The sequence below is a fragment of the Camelus bactrianus genome, chromosome 8 (assembly GCF_048773025.1).
Source record: "Camelus bactrianus isolate YW-2024 breed Bactrian camel chromosome 8, ASM4877302v1, whole genome shotgun sequence".
In the NCBI taxonomy this organism is placed as follows: Eukaryota; Metazoa; Chordata; class Mammalia; order Artiodactyla; family Camelidae; genus Camelus; species Camelus bactrianus.
In genome coordinates, this window is record NC_133546.1 from 74,579,607 (window position 1) to 74,597,429 (window position 17,823).

The 17,823-nt window shown below is 41.2% G+C and overlaps 1 protein-coding gene across 1 annotated transcript in view; it reads right to left on the reverse strand.

Annotated features, from left to right (window-relative positions):
• The window catches only part of LMBRD1 (LMBR1 domain containing 1), a 99,309-nt gene extending 95,872 nt beyond the window's left edge, over nt 1-3,437 (reverse strand). The window contains exon 1 of the mRNA XM_074368748.1: nt 3,182-3,437. Coding sequence (XP_074224849.1) covers nt 3,182-3,271 — 90 coding nt within the window. The 5' untranslated portion in view covers nt 3,272-3,437. The remainder of the gene's footprint in view (nt 1-3,181) is intronic.
• Nucleotides 3,438-17,823: the final 14,386 nt, after the last annotated feature.

Genomic DNA, 17,823 nt, shown 5'->3' on the forward strand with positions numbered 1-17,823 from the left:
TGGGGATTTGCAAATTGAAAACTATTCTCATAATAGTACTAAGATGTCATTTGCCTTTTCCACTACGTTGGTATTTGCACTCATGGTGCATAAGCCAAGCTGGGTAAAACTGCTGGAGAATTAAGTAGGAATCAAGACAAGGGCACGAAACTCTGCCAGGATTGAGTCATTTTATTCTTCACCATCACACACTCATTTGGGGGGGGGGGGCTATTTAACTAAAGACTAAAGACTGTACCTGATGAAGTAGTAAAAGTTAACTGCATTAACCTTCAATCTTCGAGTTTTCTAATACCCCACGAGGGAAGATATGAGGGAGCCAGTGCCCAGCTACAGAGCATGGTGTGACGGCTGTCTCCAGGAAAAACACCTCCACACTTACGACTTGAGAGCCAAACCAGGCACTCTTCGAGAAACATCATTTTTACTTGAAAGCACAAGAGACCGACTCTGGTTATTCAGACTTGGACGGTTGGCAGATTTTTGTCTGAAGGAACAAAGGGACCCTGTCACTTCAAGGAAAACAACTGACAGCATTTGTTGCCAATGACAATAATTCAAGCTTTCAAAGGAAAATCGGAATTTTAGAAAACTTGTATCCAGGACAGTGAGCTTGACAATTGCTTGGTACTTGTTTCTGGGACATTTCTTCTGACAAGATCAGATGGTGATATTGATGAATGTGTTATTTTGATATTATGTGATAGAATGTATCAATCTTTGGCAGATCTGCTTAACTCAGTGAAGCTGGATTTTCTAAATGACCAAATGCACCATGGTATAAAACCAAGCCTGGGGAACCAATCATTCAAAGTGCAACACACACTAAGGGATTTTAATGAAACAGAACAAAAAATTCATTGATAGGGTTTCAGATTCCATATTCCAACTAAGTTGGTTACTGAGTTTTGATGTAGTATTATAGAACCACAATTATCCAAAAAATACTGTGCTTCCAACTACGTATCACTAAAAACTTCATATACTTCAACTGAAATAACATCTCAAAAGACTAAATGCAGAAGCAGACATGAGAATTCAGCTCTTTTCTAATAATCCAGGAATTAAAGAAATTTGCAGAAAATTAAACAACAGCCTTCCTAATTTCTTTCTACTCCAGTATCTAATTTCAAACCCTTAATTTCCTTCTCATTTTATTTTGTTCCTGTGGTCATATCACTACCTTAAATGCCTTCCTTTCTTCATGTATCCAACATTAGCCTTAATTCCACTTTCTTCCAATATTGTTCTCTATTCTCTGGAGTCCTATTTAATTCATAAAATCACACTTTGGTTTTCAGCACTTAAAATACCAGTCTGAAGAATTTTTGTTTTCCCACCTATCTGCAGGCCCTCTGAAAAGCCACATTTTCTTTGTTTGCATTTACTTACACCGTGTCCTACAATTTACAGAGCAACTGTTGTACCTTAAATGTTTAATAATTAAAAACTGCCAAGATATTCCCCCTCAACTTTGATACTGGTTACATGCTCATTTTCCTCTCAACTGTCGGTGATGAAGAAATTTACCTTTCCTTCTAAAGTTCTTCTGGCTAGTCTAAGAATTAAATTGACATGAGATAGATCAACAGGAGAAAAACAAATGAAAGTTTAATAATAAGGTAAATATCACACAGAGACCCAAGAAAACTGAATACCTAGCAAAAATGGCTAAGCTATTGACAGAGGAGGATGCTGGGGTCAGTGGTTTGGGCCTTCAACAGGGAGGCAGGCAATTCATATGCAGATATAAAAACAAAAGTTTGGTTAACAAATGTCTGCTCGGCCTGGCAGGGACAAGGGGACACAGAGCAGACTCAGATCTCTAGGCCCCGTGGAGTGCCCCCCACCACACCTAGTCCACATTCTTTGCAGATATCTCTGGTGATAGCTCTATTTCATGAACAGGCCCCTTATCTAAATTCTTTAGGCAGCTAGGACAGAGGTAAGAAAAAGAGGACCCAGGAAATCTTTCTTTTTAACAACTATCAGCCTAAATTCATCAAGCCAACGAGACATATTTTGGGATGCCAACTTCTGCTCCCCTACAAAGTCAACTGAATATGACAGTCTAGAAAAGGCAGTGACCTCTCCAAATACAGGACTGGATGGGCTTTGGAGACCACAACCAACCTTTACAATGTCAATTTTCTCCAAGTGAAATGTAGCATGTTCCAGTGGAAAGGCAGTATTATTTTCTGGGAGAGTGGTCTAGGTAACAAGGGAAGCCTTTTCTAACGTCTTCACATTTTGGGGGACGGGGAAGGGGAAGCTTAAGAGTTTTTGCTGCAACATTTACTAGAGAAGCAGAATACACAGGCTGCTGTCACTGTAGTGCAATCTATAAAGCATACACATCTTGATTTCAGGAAGTAAAGGTTTTTTGTTGATTTTGTTTGTTTTCATAATGCAAAGTGGCAAAATACTTTGAGACTCCGAAGCAACAACAGGATGGGATGAAGACAATGAGGGAAGAAATCAGGGAAGGGTAGAAAAGAAATAAAATGAACTCTCAAATAAAATAAACCCAAGGCTTTTAATACGGGTTAGTGAAGTAAAAACTAGGTCTATTAAGGTCCACGTTCTGCCCCCTGGATAAACAGGACTCAGATGGCTGGGACAGAAGGCACCTGAGGTCAAACAGGTGGAGCTATAAATACCCTGGCACTGGCGGTGAAGAGGACTACAGTTAGGCCCTGCACAGGTGTCTACACCTGTCAACAAGAATGGAAAGGAACGTGAGACCTGGAAGTCAGAACGGACAACTCACGTCATCAAGGCAGACTCGCACAATGGGCAGAGAAGGTTAGCGACTCAACCACCCCAAGGGCAGCGAGCCAGGAAAAAACAGAGGAGCAGAGAGGCCCCCTTCCAGGTGGACAAGGCAGCGGCCGCTGAACTTGCAAAGACAGGTGCTGCCGTCTTCCCGAGGGTCCTTCTCACCCCGAGGGGCCCCAGAGCCCAAGCCGACGGTTCCCAGGAAGGACACCTGCACCACCAGGACCACCGCAGGAGGCCGGAAGTGCCCCCTCCCTGCCCCCCGCGGCCCCGCCCCCGCCGCCCAGCCCCCCGCAGCCCCGCTCTCAGGGGCGGGGCGGGGCCAGGAGGGTCTCCGGCCGGCGCGGCCCCTCCCTCCCCCTTCCAGCCCAAACCCCGGGAACACTCCAAGCGCCTCCCCTACCAGGAGCAGGAGGCCGAAGATGCACCAGCCGATCACAAGCTCGGCCGACGCCGCGCCTGCCGCCGCCGCCGCTGCCGCCGCCGCCGCCATCTTCACTTCCGGCCGGGACGGCCCCGAGCCCAAGGGTGGGGAGGAGAAGGGGAGAGGGTAGAGAGCAGGGCCGCGGCGCCCGCGCACCCTAAAGGTTAAAGGGGCGGAGGGGGCGGAGCGGTGGTTGCCTAGGGGACCCGGCCCGCGCGCGCCCCCTAGCGACCAGTGGGAGGGGCGGAGCGCGCCTGGGACGCCGGACGCTGTGACGTATCCCCGTCTCCTGGGGGCGGGGCCGAGCGCGGGGGCGGGGCCGAGCGCGGGGGCGGGGTCTCTAATGAGGACTAGTTGATTAGGTCCAGGCGGATGGGGTGGAAAAGGCAGGGATCCCCGCGCGGATGGAGCGGCTGTGTCTAGAGGGCCCGAAAACCTTCGCGGCTCCCACTGCCGCCGTCAAGTAAGAGTGTCCTTAGTGTCCGAGAAGAATGAGCGCCCTGAGTAGCAGAAGGCCTCCTCAGGTTGCAGGAGTGGCTGACTCCGAAGTAAAAGTTTCCCGGCTGCTCCGATGACTTTCTGATATGCTGGCATCAGGGTCCAGCCTGGCTGGACGCTGCCTTATCATGTGATGTTATGGTCTTTCTGTTTAGATCCGTACACGCTTGTAAATTTCCATGATGACAAATACCCTAGAGATATTTGAGTTTGGGAACATGCTCATAATGAAATCGCAGCTTCGGGTAATATTCCTAAGTGAACAAAACAGATCCTGCCGTAGCCACCTAGTGAACCACAGGGCAGTAGTTCTCGGATGGGCTGGCGCGGGTCCACTGGAGCGTGGGTACCTATTTAACCACCGAACTGAACAAACACACTTGTACTCAAAACACAGCTTTATGAATGAATCCCACGTCTCTACAATGTATTATGTGGTGGTAAGTTATCCTCAGCCTAGGACCTATTTCAGGCTAGAATCCCGCAGTAGGGAGGGAGCAGAGTGGCCGCCCTCCCAGGATGAAATGAGGAGGGAAGAGAAAATACGCGAGAAGACAGTTTTAACGTGAGCTGTACCATCAAAGGTGGCTTCATGTTCTCTGAACTTGATTGTCTGAACGTGACTCTTTCTCCTGTGAGCCATTCACTTCTCCGAGACCTCTCTCCTATAGTCTCCCTAAAGTAAATAGGGACGTCTCTATTCCAGGTGGCCACTTAGAATTCATTCCCCAGCTGCAGGGCATACTAAGGTACACAAACTTTTGCCTCTTCCTGCTAAGTTCTCCTGTCTTCTGCTGGAGGCCCCCTGGCTTGGAGGAGAGCTTTAAGACAACACCAGGCCAGTTTCCCCCGTTGCCCACACGACCCAGCTTCCCCCCTGCACATCATCATGCATACCTTGCACCCACAACGTTTGAGAGCACAGGCCATTCCCAATGTAGTTTCATTCTCCTAGTTCTACCTGGAAAACAATCAGCCCTTCTTGGACATCCCAGAGGGAGGCAGCCTACACTCCAGAGCCTGCTGAAATTCTCCCAGCCCTGAGTTGGGTACCAGCCACCTGTATCTCTCAGATGCAAGGACTACATTTCAAATTTTCCAAGTAGCTCTCTTGAGGCCTCCCTTACTAGGCTAGGAATTTGATGGTAGCACCCCACCCTAAACTTACACACACACATACACAAAGACACACACACACACATCACTTTTGGGGGTTCGAGGTGGGGATTCACAGACCAGCAACAATTCTCACCAAAGAAACCTCTTCAATTTCTCTTCTCCCACTCCAGTCCACTTATTAATATTTTATTTGGCTCAAGGGCCCAAGAATTTAGAATAAATTCCTCTTACCTCCCTTTTTAACTCTGCACATAAAGATGAATTTATGGTTAGGAGAGAGACAAAGAATTAAAGACCCTAATCTCCCCACCACTTTACATTTTATGTGAAATGAGCAATTTTTTCAAGATGGAATGAACCTTTTTTTAATAGCTGATGTACCCTCCATTGAACTGACCCCATTCAATACTGGGTTCACTCTTTTTTGTGTGCCTGAGAATATTTTATTGTGTCTTGATATTTGGGTTTTTTGGGGGAGAGGGTGGTTGGGGGATGTCACTCTTTTGCTGACTCTGAACACCTAAGTATCGGGATAGTATTGGGCCATTGCTTGATTTAAAGGTTGGAAAAGCTTTATGCACCAGTGTTGCTGATGAGAGTGACTCATGACAAGGCTAGTAGTAGTTTGATTCAGGAAAATTGAGAGAGAGAGAGAAAAGAGAAAGTGAGGCTTCTGAGCAGGCAGAAATGGGCACATCAACCCATCTCTCCATACTTCCACTTGGTAGAGTCATACTATTTAATCAGCACATGACCAGACCAGCAAGGACTGAACACATTCTCCTGAATGATGTTCTTAGATCTCCGAAGCCTTCTATTACACACCAGAATTCTTTAAAAAAATCATTATCATCATCATCTTTCTTGGTTGTTTATGATTAGACAAGGAAGGCATGCTCACTTTTAAAATTTCCAAACATGAGTAATTCAGAAACAGAACAGGTCCTGATAAACCTCAGCCCAAGATACCTGCCTTTAAGAGCTTCAAGGCTCCCTGTGTTCACATTCTAATGTAGTCCATGAGTATGTGAAAAACCAATAGATAGTCCACTGGTGCTACAGATTGAATATTTGAATATGTGCCCCACCCCCAAATTGATATGTTAAATCCTGAAGTCCTAGGTAGTAGTCTTTGGAGGTAGGGCCTTTGGGAGGTGTTTAGATCGTGAGGGCATCTCGTGAAGGTCAATGCCCGACTCTTTGGCCCCCTCTGCTTTGTGAAATTTAAGTGAGAAGACAGCCGGCCCTCACCAGACACCGAATCTGTTGGTACTTTGATCTTGGACTTTCCGTCCTCCAGAACTGTGAGAACAAATTTCTGCTGTCTCTAAGCCACCTGTGGTATTTCTGTTAAAGCAGCTCTAATGGACTAAAACACCTGGAGTTCCTGTAGAAACTCTTGCCCTATCTCCCAAACCCAACAACTCATGGGAGGGTACCAGGATTTCTGTGGACTTTGTTCCATTTTAAGTTAAAGAAATGCCCATTTAAATAGCCCATCACTCCCAAAGGGTGTAATAAGAGGAGACGTTGCAGAAAGCGTAGACCTATCAGAACCTAGACCCCCTTGACTATCAAGAGGACTAGAAGCCTTTGGAGGAAGGCAGTGTTTAGGGAGCAACGGTCCTCCCCAAACTCCTCTGTCTCTCAGCTTTTGAATAGCCTTTCCCCAAAGTCACTGGGATGTGTGTCTCTTTTAGAGTTAGAGTTCCTTCTGGAAATATGCCCAGGAGTGGGTTTGCTGGCTCATAGGGTAAGTCTATTTTTAATTTTTTAAGGGATCTGCATACTGTTTTTCATAATGGCTGCACCAAACTGCATTCCCACCAGCAGTTTAGGAGGGTTCCCTTTTCTCCACACCCTCTCAGCATTTATCGGTTGTGGACTTTTGAATGATGACCATTCTGACTGATGTGAGGTGATACCTCATTGTAGTTTTGATTTGCATTTCTCTGATAATTAGTGCTATTGAGCAAAAATAAAGCTGATTTTTATGTAACTTTTTTTAATGTTGTTGCCTTGTTGGAAGTTTAAAATGTCAGATTGTTCTTCCAAAGAAGACATTTGAAAAGCCTCTGAATTTGTCTTTCTGTCACTTTTGTCTGTACTTCTCTTGCTAACCCATAATCCTCCTCTGATTGACAAATTCTTCTTCAGCTCTTTTAATACCTTTGGTCAGGTTGCAGTTAAGCCTTGCTGGCCTCAGATCCTAGTGACTTTGCCCATGTCTGTCCTGATCCATTATGTGTTGATTCAGAATTTATCTCTCTGTCGTGCTTCGTGAACCGCCTACACTTAATCTTCCGTCCAGAGGATTTAGCAGTGATCCGGGGCGAGCGTTAGCATGGGCCTGGGGAAGGCTGAGCAAGCTTTTCCTTCTGATACTGCGTTATCTCCTCTTCTCCGCCCCTGCAGACCTTCCACTGACATCCAACTGAATTGTCATCACAACTCTAAGACGTTCTTCTTTGCTTTTTTTTTTTTTTTAATTTTTATTGAAGTACAGTTGATTTACAATATTTTGTTAGTTTCAGGTGTACGGCAAAGTGATTCAATTACACATATTCTTTTTCATATTCTTTTCATAATAGGTTATTACAAGATATTGAATAGAGTTCCCTGTGCTCTACAGTGGGTCCTTGTTGTTTATCTATTTTATATATAGTAGTTAGTATCTGCAAATCCCAAATTCATAATTTATCCCTCCCTTCCTCTTTCCTCTTTGGTAACCATACTTTGTTTCCTATGTCTGTGAGTCTATTTCTGGTTTGCAAATAAGTTCATTTGTATCATTTATTTAGATGCCACGTATGTGATATCATATGATATTTTCTTCTTTCCTTTGTGAAAGGGCTTACAGTGTGTTAGGAGGTAATTGGCACATATGGTTGAAAGGCCCATTTGGTTCTGCTAGAACATTTGCTCATTTGCTCATTTGTATATAACCCAGTGGGGAGCCAGAGGTTTTTGCACAAGTGCCAGTCCATGAAAAATGAAATGCTTATGTTCTCCATTCTTTTTCATGTAAAGTCAAAATAGTTTTTTTTGAGTCCCAAAGTAGAAACTATATTCAGAAATGTAGTTCACCCATTTTGTTGTAAAGAAAACTGCTCAGAAGAAAATGGCACTGAAATGTTAATATCTGAGTGTTTTTTTGATTTATAGACCCAGAGGCAATTTTCCAATTTCTCATCCTAAAATTAGATTGCACACAGTATCATAAAGTAAATTCACATTTCCATATTTCTGTAATTATAAACTCCTAGTGGATACCATTTTTACATTTCCCCTACTGGGACAAATGTTCCCACATGAACTGGTGGTACATGTGAGTTTTCTTCTTAATATTTTTCTTCTGGCTATGCAAGACCTGATTTATTCATCGTCTAGACATGTGAAAATATCAGTTAATTCCTGCAAGTATTTTTCATTGTGTCAATTCCTAAACCTGGTGTTTACATACGTTAAGATATAAAAAATGAATTTGGTTATACAAGTCAAACATACAGTAATCTCAAAGTCAGTTTATATTATAAGTAGAAATTATAATAAAAAATGATTTTAAACTTATGATATTGAAAAATGATCCATAGAACACTCAATAATTTTAACAAAGGATATATTTTTTGGTTTGTTTATAGCATATGTTGCTCTTTTTCTAACAATAGGATTCCTCTTGGGACTTCAGTATCTTTTTTTTTTCATTGTTGGGTTCCATTTGCCTTATTTCTGGCCATAGTTTCTCAGATTATATTTGAAATCAAAGTGTAACTTTTAGTGTTCAATTCCCATATATTAATGATTTAGTGGTCACAAACTTTTGTAAAGCTAACTAGTCCAATTCGTGTTTATCAGGCTACAGTAACTCAGGTCTACATGGTCGTATCTGTAGCACAATGTGAAAAATTTTTCATTGATCTTTAAGTTTTCAAACAATAAAGACATTTATCCTTCTGTTTCATTTGTTGCCAGATATATGTCATAATTTTTTCTGTGTTTTTAATGATATAAAGTAAGGAATTTTGACCATTAGATACAAATTCTGTTTTTAAAAATATTTTAATTTAAAAATTTTCAAGAAGTTGATTGAGGTTTGAAAAGGATTCCAGGAGGAGGTAACATTGGGCTAGGTTTTAAAGGATGAAGAAGAGTTTACCAAGCAGCCTAGGGTGGAATGAGCAAGTCCTTCATCAAGGGAACAGAGTGTGTAAAGGCTTGAGGTACCAAGTTCAGTACTGCTTGAGCAATCAGGGTAACAGTGAGAGGAATTAGCCAATTAAGAGACTAGGTCTTGAATGGACGTGTATTCCCTGCCAAGAAACTTGGGCTTTATCCTGAAGGTGATGAGAACAGTGAAGGCTTCTAAGCAGGCGAGCGATGTAGTAAGACGTGCATTTTCAAAAGGTCCCCTTAGGATGATCTGAATGCTGGGTTGGAGATGGGGAAAACTTGAAGCCAGGATTTATTTCAATTAAGACACTTGCTCCAGTCGAGGCAAGAGCTGACTAAGCTGAGGCCAGTGATTATCAATGTCAGATGTAATGAGAGGACTAGCAAGTACCCACTGACCATGTCACTAATGACTTCTAGAACAGTTTCGGTGGGGCATGAAGAAGACAGGTGCATTGGCTGAGGAATGATGGAGCTTTAGGACAGCAGAGACCATGAATATGAGCCATTCTTTAAGGAAGCTTGACTAACGAGGGATGGAATGATGAAAAAAAACGAAGGGGATGAGGTCAAAGATGGTTTTCTTAGGAGTGGCTCAGACTTGAACTTGTTTCTAAGATAAATAGTAAGGGTGTGGGCCACAGCTACATCAATCTAAGTTTGATTGACATCTTAAACTCTAAAGAAATGAGGTAATCAGGTGAGAGGGAGGAGATGAGCTCATCAGCCAGGATTCCAGCAGAAAACAAAGAGTATACCTAAAAGGGGTGATTCAAGACACTTTAATGACTGGACTTTTACTACAGGGAAGCTAACCCTAAGGTTGACAACAGCAAGAACTCCTAAAAGGACAAGGACAAGAAATTACTGGAATCTGGAAAGACCCATAAGCTTAGGAAAGAGCTGCCAGGCCACAGTTGTCAACCCCGAGTCCCTGAGGGAGAGCACGCTGGGAGTAAATCCTCCAACCCTTCTCTCCTTCTACACCCTTGTCTCCTGCAGTGCCCCCTTTTGGATGAATTTAGCAGGAAGCTAGAAGGAGTCTATATGATGCAAAGCATAATTATTAGCCTCCTAGGGCACAGAGCAGGGTGGAGAAGGGTGAAGAATGGATTTGGCAGGGCAAATGGAAGGCACTTGGCAGAAGAGGAGAGGTGTGTCCAAATGGCAGTAAAAGCTGGAGCAATGGCATTCCTGGTGAAGACAAAGGGCGTTTTCTGCAGATTCTGTGGTGTATTCTACTAACGGTAACAAAAAACGCTCTTCTAATTTTTGCCTAGTTAGTGAGAAACGAATATTACTAAATAAGAAAAGACTCAATATCCTCTTCTTAATTAAATTCCATTGCTCATGTATCATATAAAATGAAAACAGCCAGTCACATATACGGTTCAAAAAACATTCTAATTCTCTGCAGAATAACTCCTAACATAATGTTTCATCTTTATATTAAAATAACAGCTTTCCCTTAAGAGGATGCTTCTCATTTCAAAAATTTGAATAAATTGATTTTTTTTAAAAAAAAATAACTGCCACTGGTTAATTTTAGCCCTAAAAAAATAATAATCAATGTTAAAACTTTCTGTAGGTCTTGTAGACTAAGTAAGTAACTTCAGGAATGTTGATTTCATATCAATTTTGTTTTTTAGGGTCAATTATAAAAACCTTTAGCTAGTAGACAATTTAAGGATTGTATCAAATAAAAAGCCAATGCAATTTCTGCAAATGTGATACCTTAGAGAAACAGGACCTAGAACTAACAGATACCAAATTTTGATTTTTAGAATTATTCTTATCAATACATGTATGGGTCCACATGCACACTTTCTGCTTTGATAGCTCACTGTCACTCAGAGAATCTTTTTCTCATATTAAAGTGGAAGGCAGCTTTGGTGATTGATAGAAAAGCCTCAAGAAATTTCCTTTTCATAACTTTTAAACAAACTCAAAACAAAACAAAACAAAACCCGCACACTACTTTTCTTTGCTAAGCCCTAAAAATCAATTAATATCTCATCAATTCTAGAATATGCTTAATTGTGAAGGAAATATGGAGATTTGTGGAAGATAAGGAATCATCCCATTTCTGATGTTTACAACTAATTTTTCCTCATGTCAGATTGCAAATTCAAATTTTCACAAATTCTTTTTGAAAGCCATTCAGTCTTTACTTATCTACCCAAGTCAACGATCTGTTTATTATTTATCTAATTGTCTTGTAACCTGCGTGACTCTGGGGCTACTCATAATCCAGTCTTATGGACTCACATTCGAAGAATTAAATATAATTAGAAACAAGTGAAATCTTCAGTCTCTTAAAAAATCACCAGAGGATAATTAGGGTAATTCACCTTCCTTAAGGTCCTCTTTAGACCTTCCTCTCATTCTCTCTCACGTGTCTGTGGGGGCAGATTTACAATGATGCTAATGAAGCTTAAACTTCAACGACCCACTTGCCCAGGCGTTTCCTGTGGTCCCTGAAAGAGGCCCTAGCATTGTCTTCACAGGATCTTAGAATTTTTTGGTAAAATTTTTGAAACACAATGTGTATAATGTAATTTCTTTTCCATCTTTTAAAAAATATTTTATTTTATTATTTATTTTTGGGGTGTTTTGGTTGTTTTTGTTTGTTTTGGGAGGAGTAATTAGGTTTGTTTACTTATTTATTTTAATGGAGGTACTGGGGATTGAACCCAGGACCTCATGCATGCTAAGCAGGTACTCTACCACTGAGCTATATCCTCCCCCTCACTTCTATCTTTTGACACCACTCTTTCTTTCCATTTAGACTATCTCTCCATCACACTTCCCCTCACATGAGTGTATGTGAATGGCCATAGACATTCTGAAGATGCAGATCTGGGTTAAGTAGGTTTGGGTTTAATGGGTTATATTTATGTGGCTCATACTTATGCTTGTGTGTAGTTAAATTATTGCTAGGCATCCAAGTGTAGGAATGTCTTCCAGGAACACTCTCATTGCCCTCCTTTTTAATTGTGGTGTCATAAAAATATGTGTTTGTTTTAGTCTGTGATTTCTGGCACGATGCTCCTTTTAAAATCTTGGGAATTTCCTGAGCAATAGGAGTGTCTTTTATGGGGTGTAAAAATGAATAGTCAATGGGGAGGGATGGGTTTGGGAGCATTTTCCCTGATCTCTTTCCCAGATCCACCTTCCTGAGGGGAGGAGGGATTTTTGTCCTTATTTAGTCTTAATCAGAAGTGTCATGGCCTCGAAGCATGATGGGTACTTCTTTTCTGCAAGGCTGTTTTTATTATAATGAGGGCACAATGAGCAAAAGGTTACATTCAGATACTGGAGATTCCTGCCTTATCCCACCTTTCTTTGTCAGCCTCCAGGACACTTGTCAACCCCAAATGTGGTTTCTTATCAGTCTGCAGGTTCCTGCTTGTTGTTGTTGTTGTTGTTGTTGTTGTTGTTGTTGTTGTTTGCCCAAGGACCCCTGTCATTCACAAGATGTGTGGTTTCCTGCCATTTGGCCCATGCTCCCCTTTCTTTGCTCACATCTAGCTTTCTGCCTCCTCTAACAATGATAAGCTGGTAAACATAAGTATAGTGTTTTTCTGAGTCTGTGAGCCAGTCTGGCAAATTACAGAGCCTAGAAAATTATCGAGGGAGCTATGGGAAACCCAGACAGACAGCCAGTCAATCAGAAGTGCAGGTGACCCAATACTTGAGATTGGCATGTGAAGTAGGAGTGGTTTTGGGGAAACAAGCCCTTTAACTTGTGGGATCTAATGCCATCTCCAGGTAGATAGTATTAGAACTGAACTGAATTGTTGGGCACCCAGTTGGTGTCAAGAGAGTTGGAGAATTGGTTGTGGTATTGGTAAATACCCCGTAACTTAATGGACGCCATTGTGACAGGAGGGAAGAGGGCAGGGCACAACCATTAAAAGAATGATTACAGCCATCGACGATAGGACAAAAACTGGTTAAAATCCACTAGTCCCAAGATGGTGGAAAATCAATTCCCAATAGAACTTGAGGCCCAAGATGGCAGGAGATTTGACTTCCAGTAGACCTTGAGCTTCATTACATGCTCATTGTAATATATTAGCATGTTAATGACACATCTACAGGTGCCATGACAGTTCAAGGCTGGCCATAAAAGGTCAAAAAGTGGGTAGTGGCCCAGTTCCTGGAAATCCCTATCCCTTCCCCAAAGTAGTTGAAATAATCCTCCCACTTGTTAGCATATGAAGCTACCAAGCTCACAAAAATTAACCGTCCCCACACCTTGGGACTGGTCTCACATTCCCAGAGGATCCCATGCTCTGAGGCTGTGTCTCATCTCTCGAGATGCCCCACATTCTGCCTATAAAATGTGTATCTCCTAGGCCTGTCGCTCTCTCTCACTTTTGGAAGCAGACTGCACTGTCTGTGGAGTGTGTATCTACTTTTACTTTCAACTAAACACCTCCCATGCCTTGTGGCCTCTCTAGTCTTCTGAGATTGCCTGCACTCTATCTAGGGAATACGCATCTCTCTAAATAAATCTACCTTTGCTCAGCTGTGGCTTGCTCTTGAATTCCTCCCTGCTCGAAGCCAAGGACCCTCACTTGATAAGGCGTGTCCCAGGGACCTGCCTGGGACCTGGGATGCGGCCATCCCCTCTTGCCCCATTTTCTTGTATCACCATGACACTAAGGCCAAGACTAGAGCTCTTTATTGTGAGAAGAAATAGAAAAAAATTTCATAATACCCAATAATAGAGGTTTGTGGGTGGTGGAGGAGACACAGTTTTGAAAGTTTGAAGCCTGAATTAAGTCTATAAATCAATTATTTTGGATTTTCTTAACTGTGTGTGATACTTGTCAGCTGTTAAGACTTTCTCATTTTTTCTCATTCTAAATGAAAATCTATGAATCTGCAGGGAAGCAAAATTTGCCACCCCAAAATGTATCTCTTTAGCATGCAGATATTTTGAGCTGAAAGCAATCAAGTCTCAAAATACTCAGGAAGAACCTATGACCTTTCCCTTAACTGCCTAAAAGAATTTGAATAGAGGGTTTGTTCTTAGGGTAGAGCTATCACCAGAGATAGCCGCAAAGACTATGCGCTAGGGTGGTGGGGGAAACTCCGCAGGGCCTAGAGATCAGAGTCCACTCCATGTCCCAGTGTCTCTGCAGGCCCATCAAAAACACGTGTTTACCAAGCGTTTGTTTTTCTATCTTCATGTGAATTGCCTTCCTCACTTCAAAGCTCTAAACCACTACCCTCAAATCCTCCTTTGTCTATTGCTGAAGATAGTATGTAAGACAGGTTATTCAGTCCTCCTGTGTCCCTCCCATGTATGCATGTTACTAAACTGATTTGATTTTCTCCTGTTCGTCTGTCTCATGTCAATTTAATTCTTAGACTGGCCAGAAGAACCTAGAAGGGTAGAGGAAAATTCCTTCCTTTCTGACAAGTCTAAATTTATATTCACAATTTTGTATTCACTTTTTCCTGTTTTTGGAAAAGAACTCCCTCTTCCAGAGTTACAAATTTCAATCTTAGGGATTTACCTTGCAGGTAAGAAAAATATTCTCTCTCTCTATCTTTCCCAGCAGAAAACTTTGCTGACAGCCAGACAGGTCGGCTTTTTGTGCTAAGTACCATTTCCTCCTTAACAATGCCCTGCCCTCACCTCTCCCATTTCCTGTTGTATTTTTATGTACTCTGCTTCCACCTCACAAAACTCCTGCTAATATCTGGGTTTGTTCTCCTCTCTGCTCTTCTGACTGCTCTTTTCTTGGAAAGTAGATCTCTGCTTTGGAATTAAATGTGAATATAATTCTCCATCCTTTACAGGATCAGCCAGTGTTTGTCAAACTTGAATAATATATGGATGGATCTCCTTTTAAAAGGGAAAAATCTTGGGGGAAATCCAATGTCAATGAGTTATTTTCATAATGCTATTTAAATAAGTAAAAATATAGAGCTATGTATAAATGTCTTGAGTTTGTAGAACTTATATGACTTTCAAAACAAACTTTAAAATAAGATTCAAGCAAACCTTATAAAAAATAAAATCCACGTTAATAGCATTATTTTAATGTGAGACACAATGGTGCTTTGCTAAAATAAAATCATCCTGTCCTGAGCTTAATAGTAAGAAGATACAGGCTCATGTCTGGTTATAATTAATCTATTTTTTGATTTTGATTTCAATAACTCAAATCTTGAGAATGTCTATTCCCGTAAGTATGTAGTACACAATGACATTAATAACTTCAAGTCTTTGTTTGCTAATTAAGTGTAATCTGACTTTATGCCTAACTAAATCTCTGCTAGTGAGTAACCCTCCAGTGCCAGTTTAAAGTGAAGTCACTTGATAATTGTGACTTTTTTTTCTTCATTTGCAAGCAGTGTGAATATCAGGACTATTGAAGTATATGTGAAATGGTTTTGTAATCCAATTATTGCTCAAATTGGGGATAGAATAATTTAGCATTGTGTAGTTTCTGCTAATGAAGTTTACAAGGTGGGATGTACACAGATAATATTCTTAAAATCATTAGTTGATAATGTGAATAAAGCATCAGCTAACCAAAGAAGTTACTGTGAGTTTGGTAAGCCTGAATTTTCATATTTCATGGGATCATCCAGTTCTGTCATGACATTTTTCTATTCCAAAAAATGGACTGCTTTCACATTCAGTTTGATGTGTTATCTTGACCTTTGACAGAAAATATAAACTTCGAGATAGTATTCAGTTATTAGGTGCTTCAAATGATTCAGATGATCTAATATATACTCAAAGTAACTGTGTAAGATTTCATGAAAATACAAACACAAAATGAAAAGAATTGACCTAGAGAACTCTCAATCAATAGTTGTTATTTTGTTTTACTAATAAGATAATTATAAAAATATTTTTAAATGTTTACTATTAAAATTACGACTATCAGTTCTGTCTATCATAATAGTTATACCTAAATAACTTATGGGTTCCCCCCCCCAAATTATTTACATATTTATGAATATGTGGTATGTACGTAAAACCAGAAAGCAGATGAGAACACCTGATTAACCAAAAATTATAACACTAGGACTCACACAGAAATGTGTGGCTTCAAATCAAGGGTCTGAAATTTACAAAATGAGAGCCTCCAAGGATTTAGACATTACCTTCTAAGGGTATCTTGACATTCCTTGTAAAAATTATATTTCCAACAGAATTTTGTGATTGGTAACTTGAATGTTGTATAAGTGTTCATAAATCCTTCTAAATATTAAAATTGACCTTTGTCTTATGCAAACCTAGCCTCAGAGTACCTGTCATGCCCACAAGCCCTTTGAAGATAAACCTACCTGTACCCTTTGTTGCAGGAAATATTAGAACACATTAGTGGCTTTGTCATGTCCCACGTGATTTTGGTTCTGTGGCCAGTTGATAATACTGGAGAAGAGGAAGGCAGCCATCAATATAAACTGGACAGAAGGGAATCAGAGGGGCAGGATAGATAACTGCCCAGCAATGATAGTGGGGGGAACCTGAATATAAACTCAGAGAAATCGGAGAGTTGGTCAGGTGGCACACAGCAGGAGGAGAGAGACATACAGAAAGGAGCAGTAAGCCATCACCTCACAATGAAAATCAAACTGCAGAAGCAGTGAGTTACCAAAAACTAGGAGAAGGTAGAAATACAACCTACACCTCAGGAAAGGGACCAGAGGAAATTTAATCAGCAGTGGCAGGTAAGGTAGACAATCACAAAGCTTACATAGTGGAGGAATTGATGATGGCATTGATTGGATACTGAATGATTTTCTATGTGCCTGAAGTTGGTAAAACCCAGTGCTACCAAAGAAGATTTCAGTTCTTCCTGTGAGGACTGGTTTCGGGAGCATTTCCTGGATTCCCAGGAGGCCAGGACACATGATGAAGATTTTTCTTTTTCTTATTTCCACATGGAGCTTTTTAATAAACTCCACATGACTTAAGATATTCTGAGGGAACTTCTGTCTTTGCACCAACAAAAATGCCTAATTAAGACAACCTTTTAATATTTGCACAACACTGTACTCATTAGCCAGCACGTGGACTTGAGACAGAAGGGAAAGGAGCAGGGCACAACCATTAAAAGAATGCCACAGCCATTGAGGATAGGACATAAACTGGTTGGAACCAACTCAGCCCAAGATGGCAGAAGATTTGACTTCCAATAGACCTTGAGCCTCATTACACACTCACTGTAATATATTAGCTGATAAATGACATACCTACAGGTGCCATGACAGTTCCCGGGATGACCATAAAAGGCCAAAAAGTAGGTGGGAGGCCCAATTCCTGGAAATCCCTGCCATCTTCACCAAAATAGTTGAAATATTCCTCCTACTTGTTAGCATATGAAATTACCCAGCTTATCAGAACTAACAACCCCCGCACCCTGGGCTGCTCTCCTTTCTGAGAGGGAAAGCATCCTGTCTATGGAACCGTGTCTCTCTGAATGAACTTGCTTTCACTTTGCTATGGCGTGCTCTTGAAATCTTTCCTGCACGAGACAAGAACCTACTCTCTGGTAACATAGTTACTATGTTGTATTAAAATTGTCTATTTACTTATCGATTTTCCTCCCTCTGTGTCTCTAAGCCTGGGGCTATGTTTGTTATCCATGCGCTCAGTGTTGGCATGTAGGAAGTTATCCATAAATTCTTACTAAATGAATGAATGAAGCAGCCACTCTGAAAACCTACAAACACATGAATTAGTCTTTAATCACCTTTGTATTGTCTGCTTTATTTGTGCAAATTACAGTGGCTAATATGGCAGCTACATTACACATTCACATATAAACACATGAACACACTTTAATAAGAGAAGT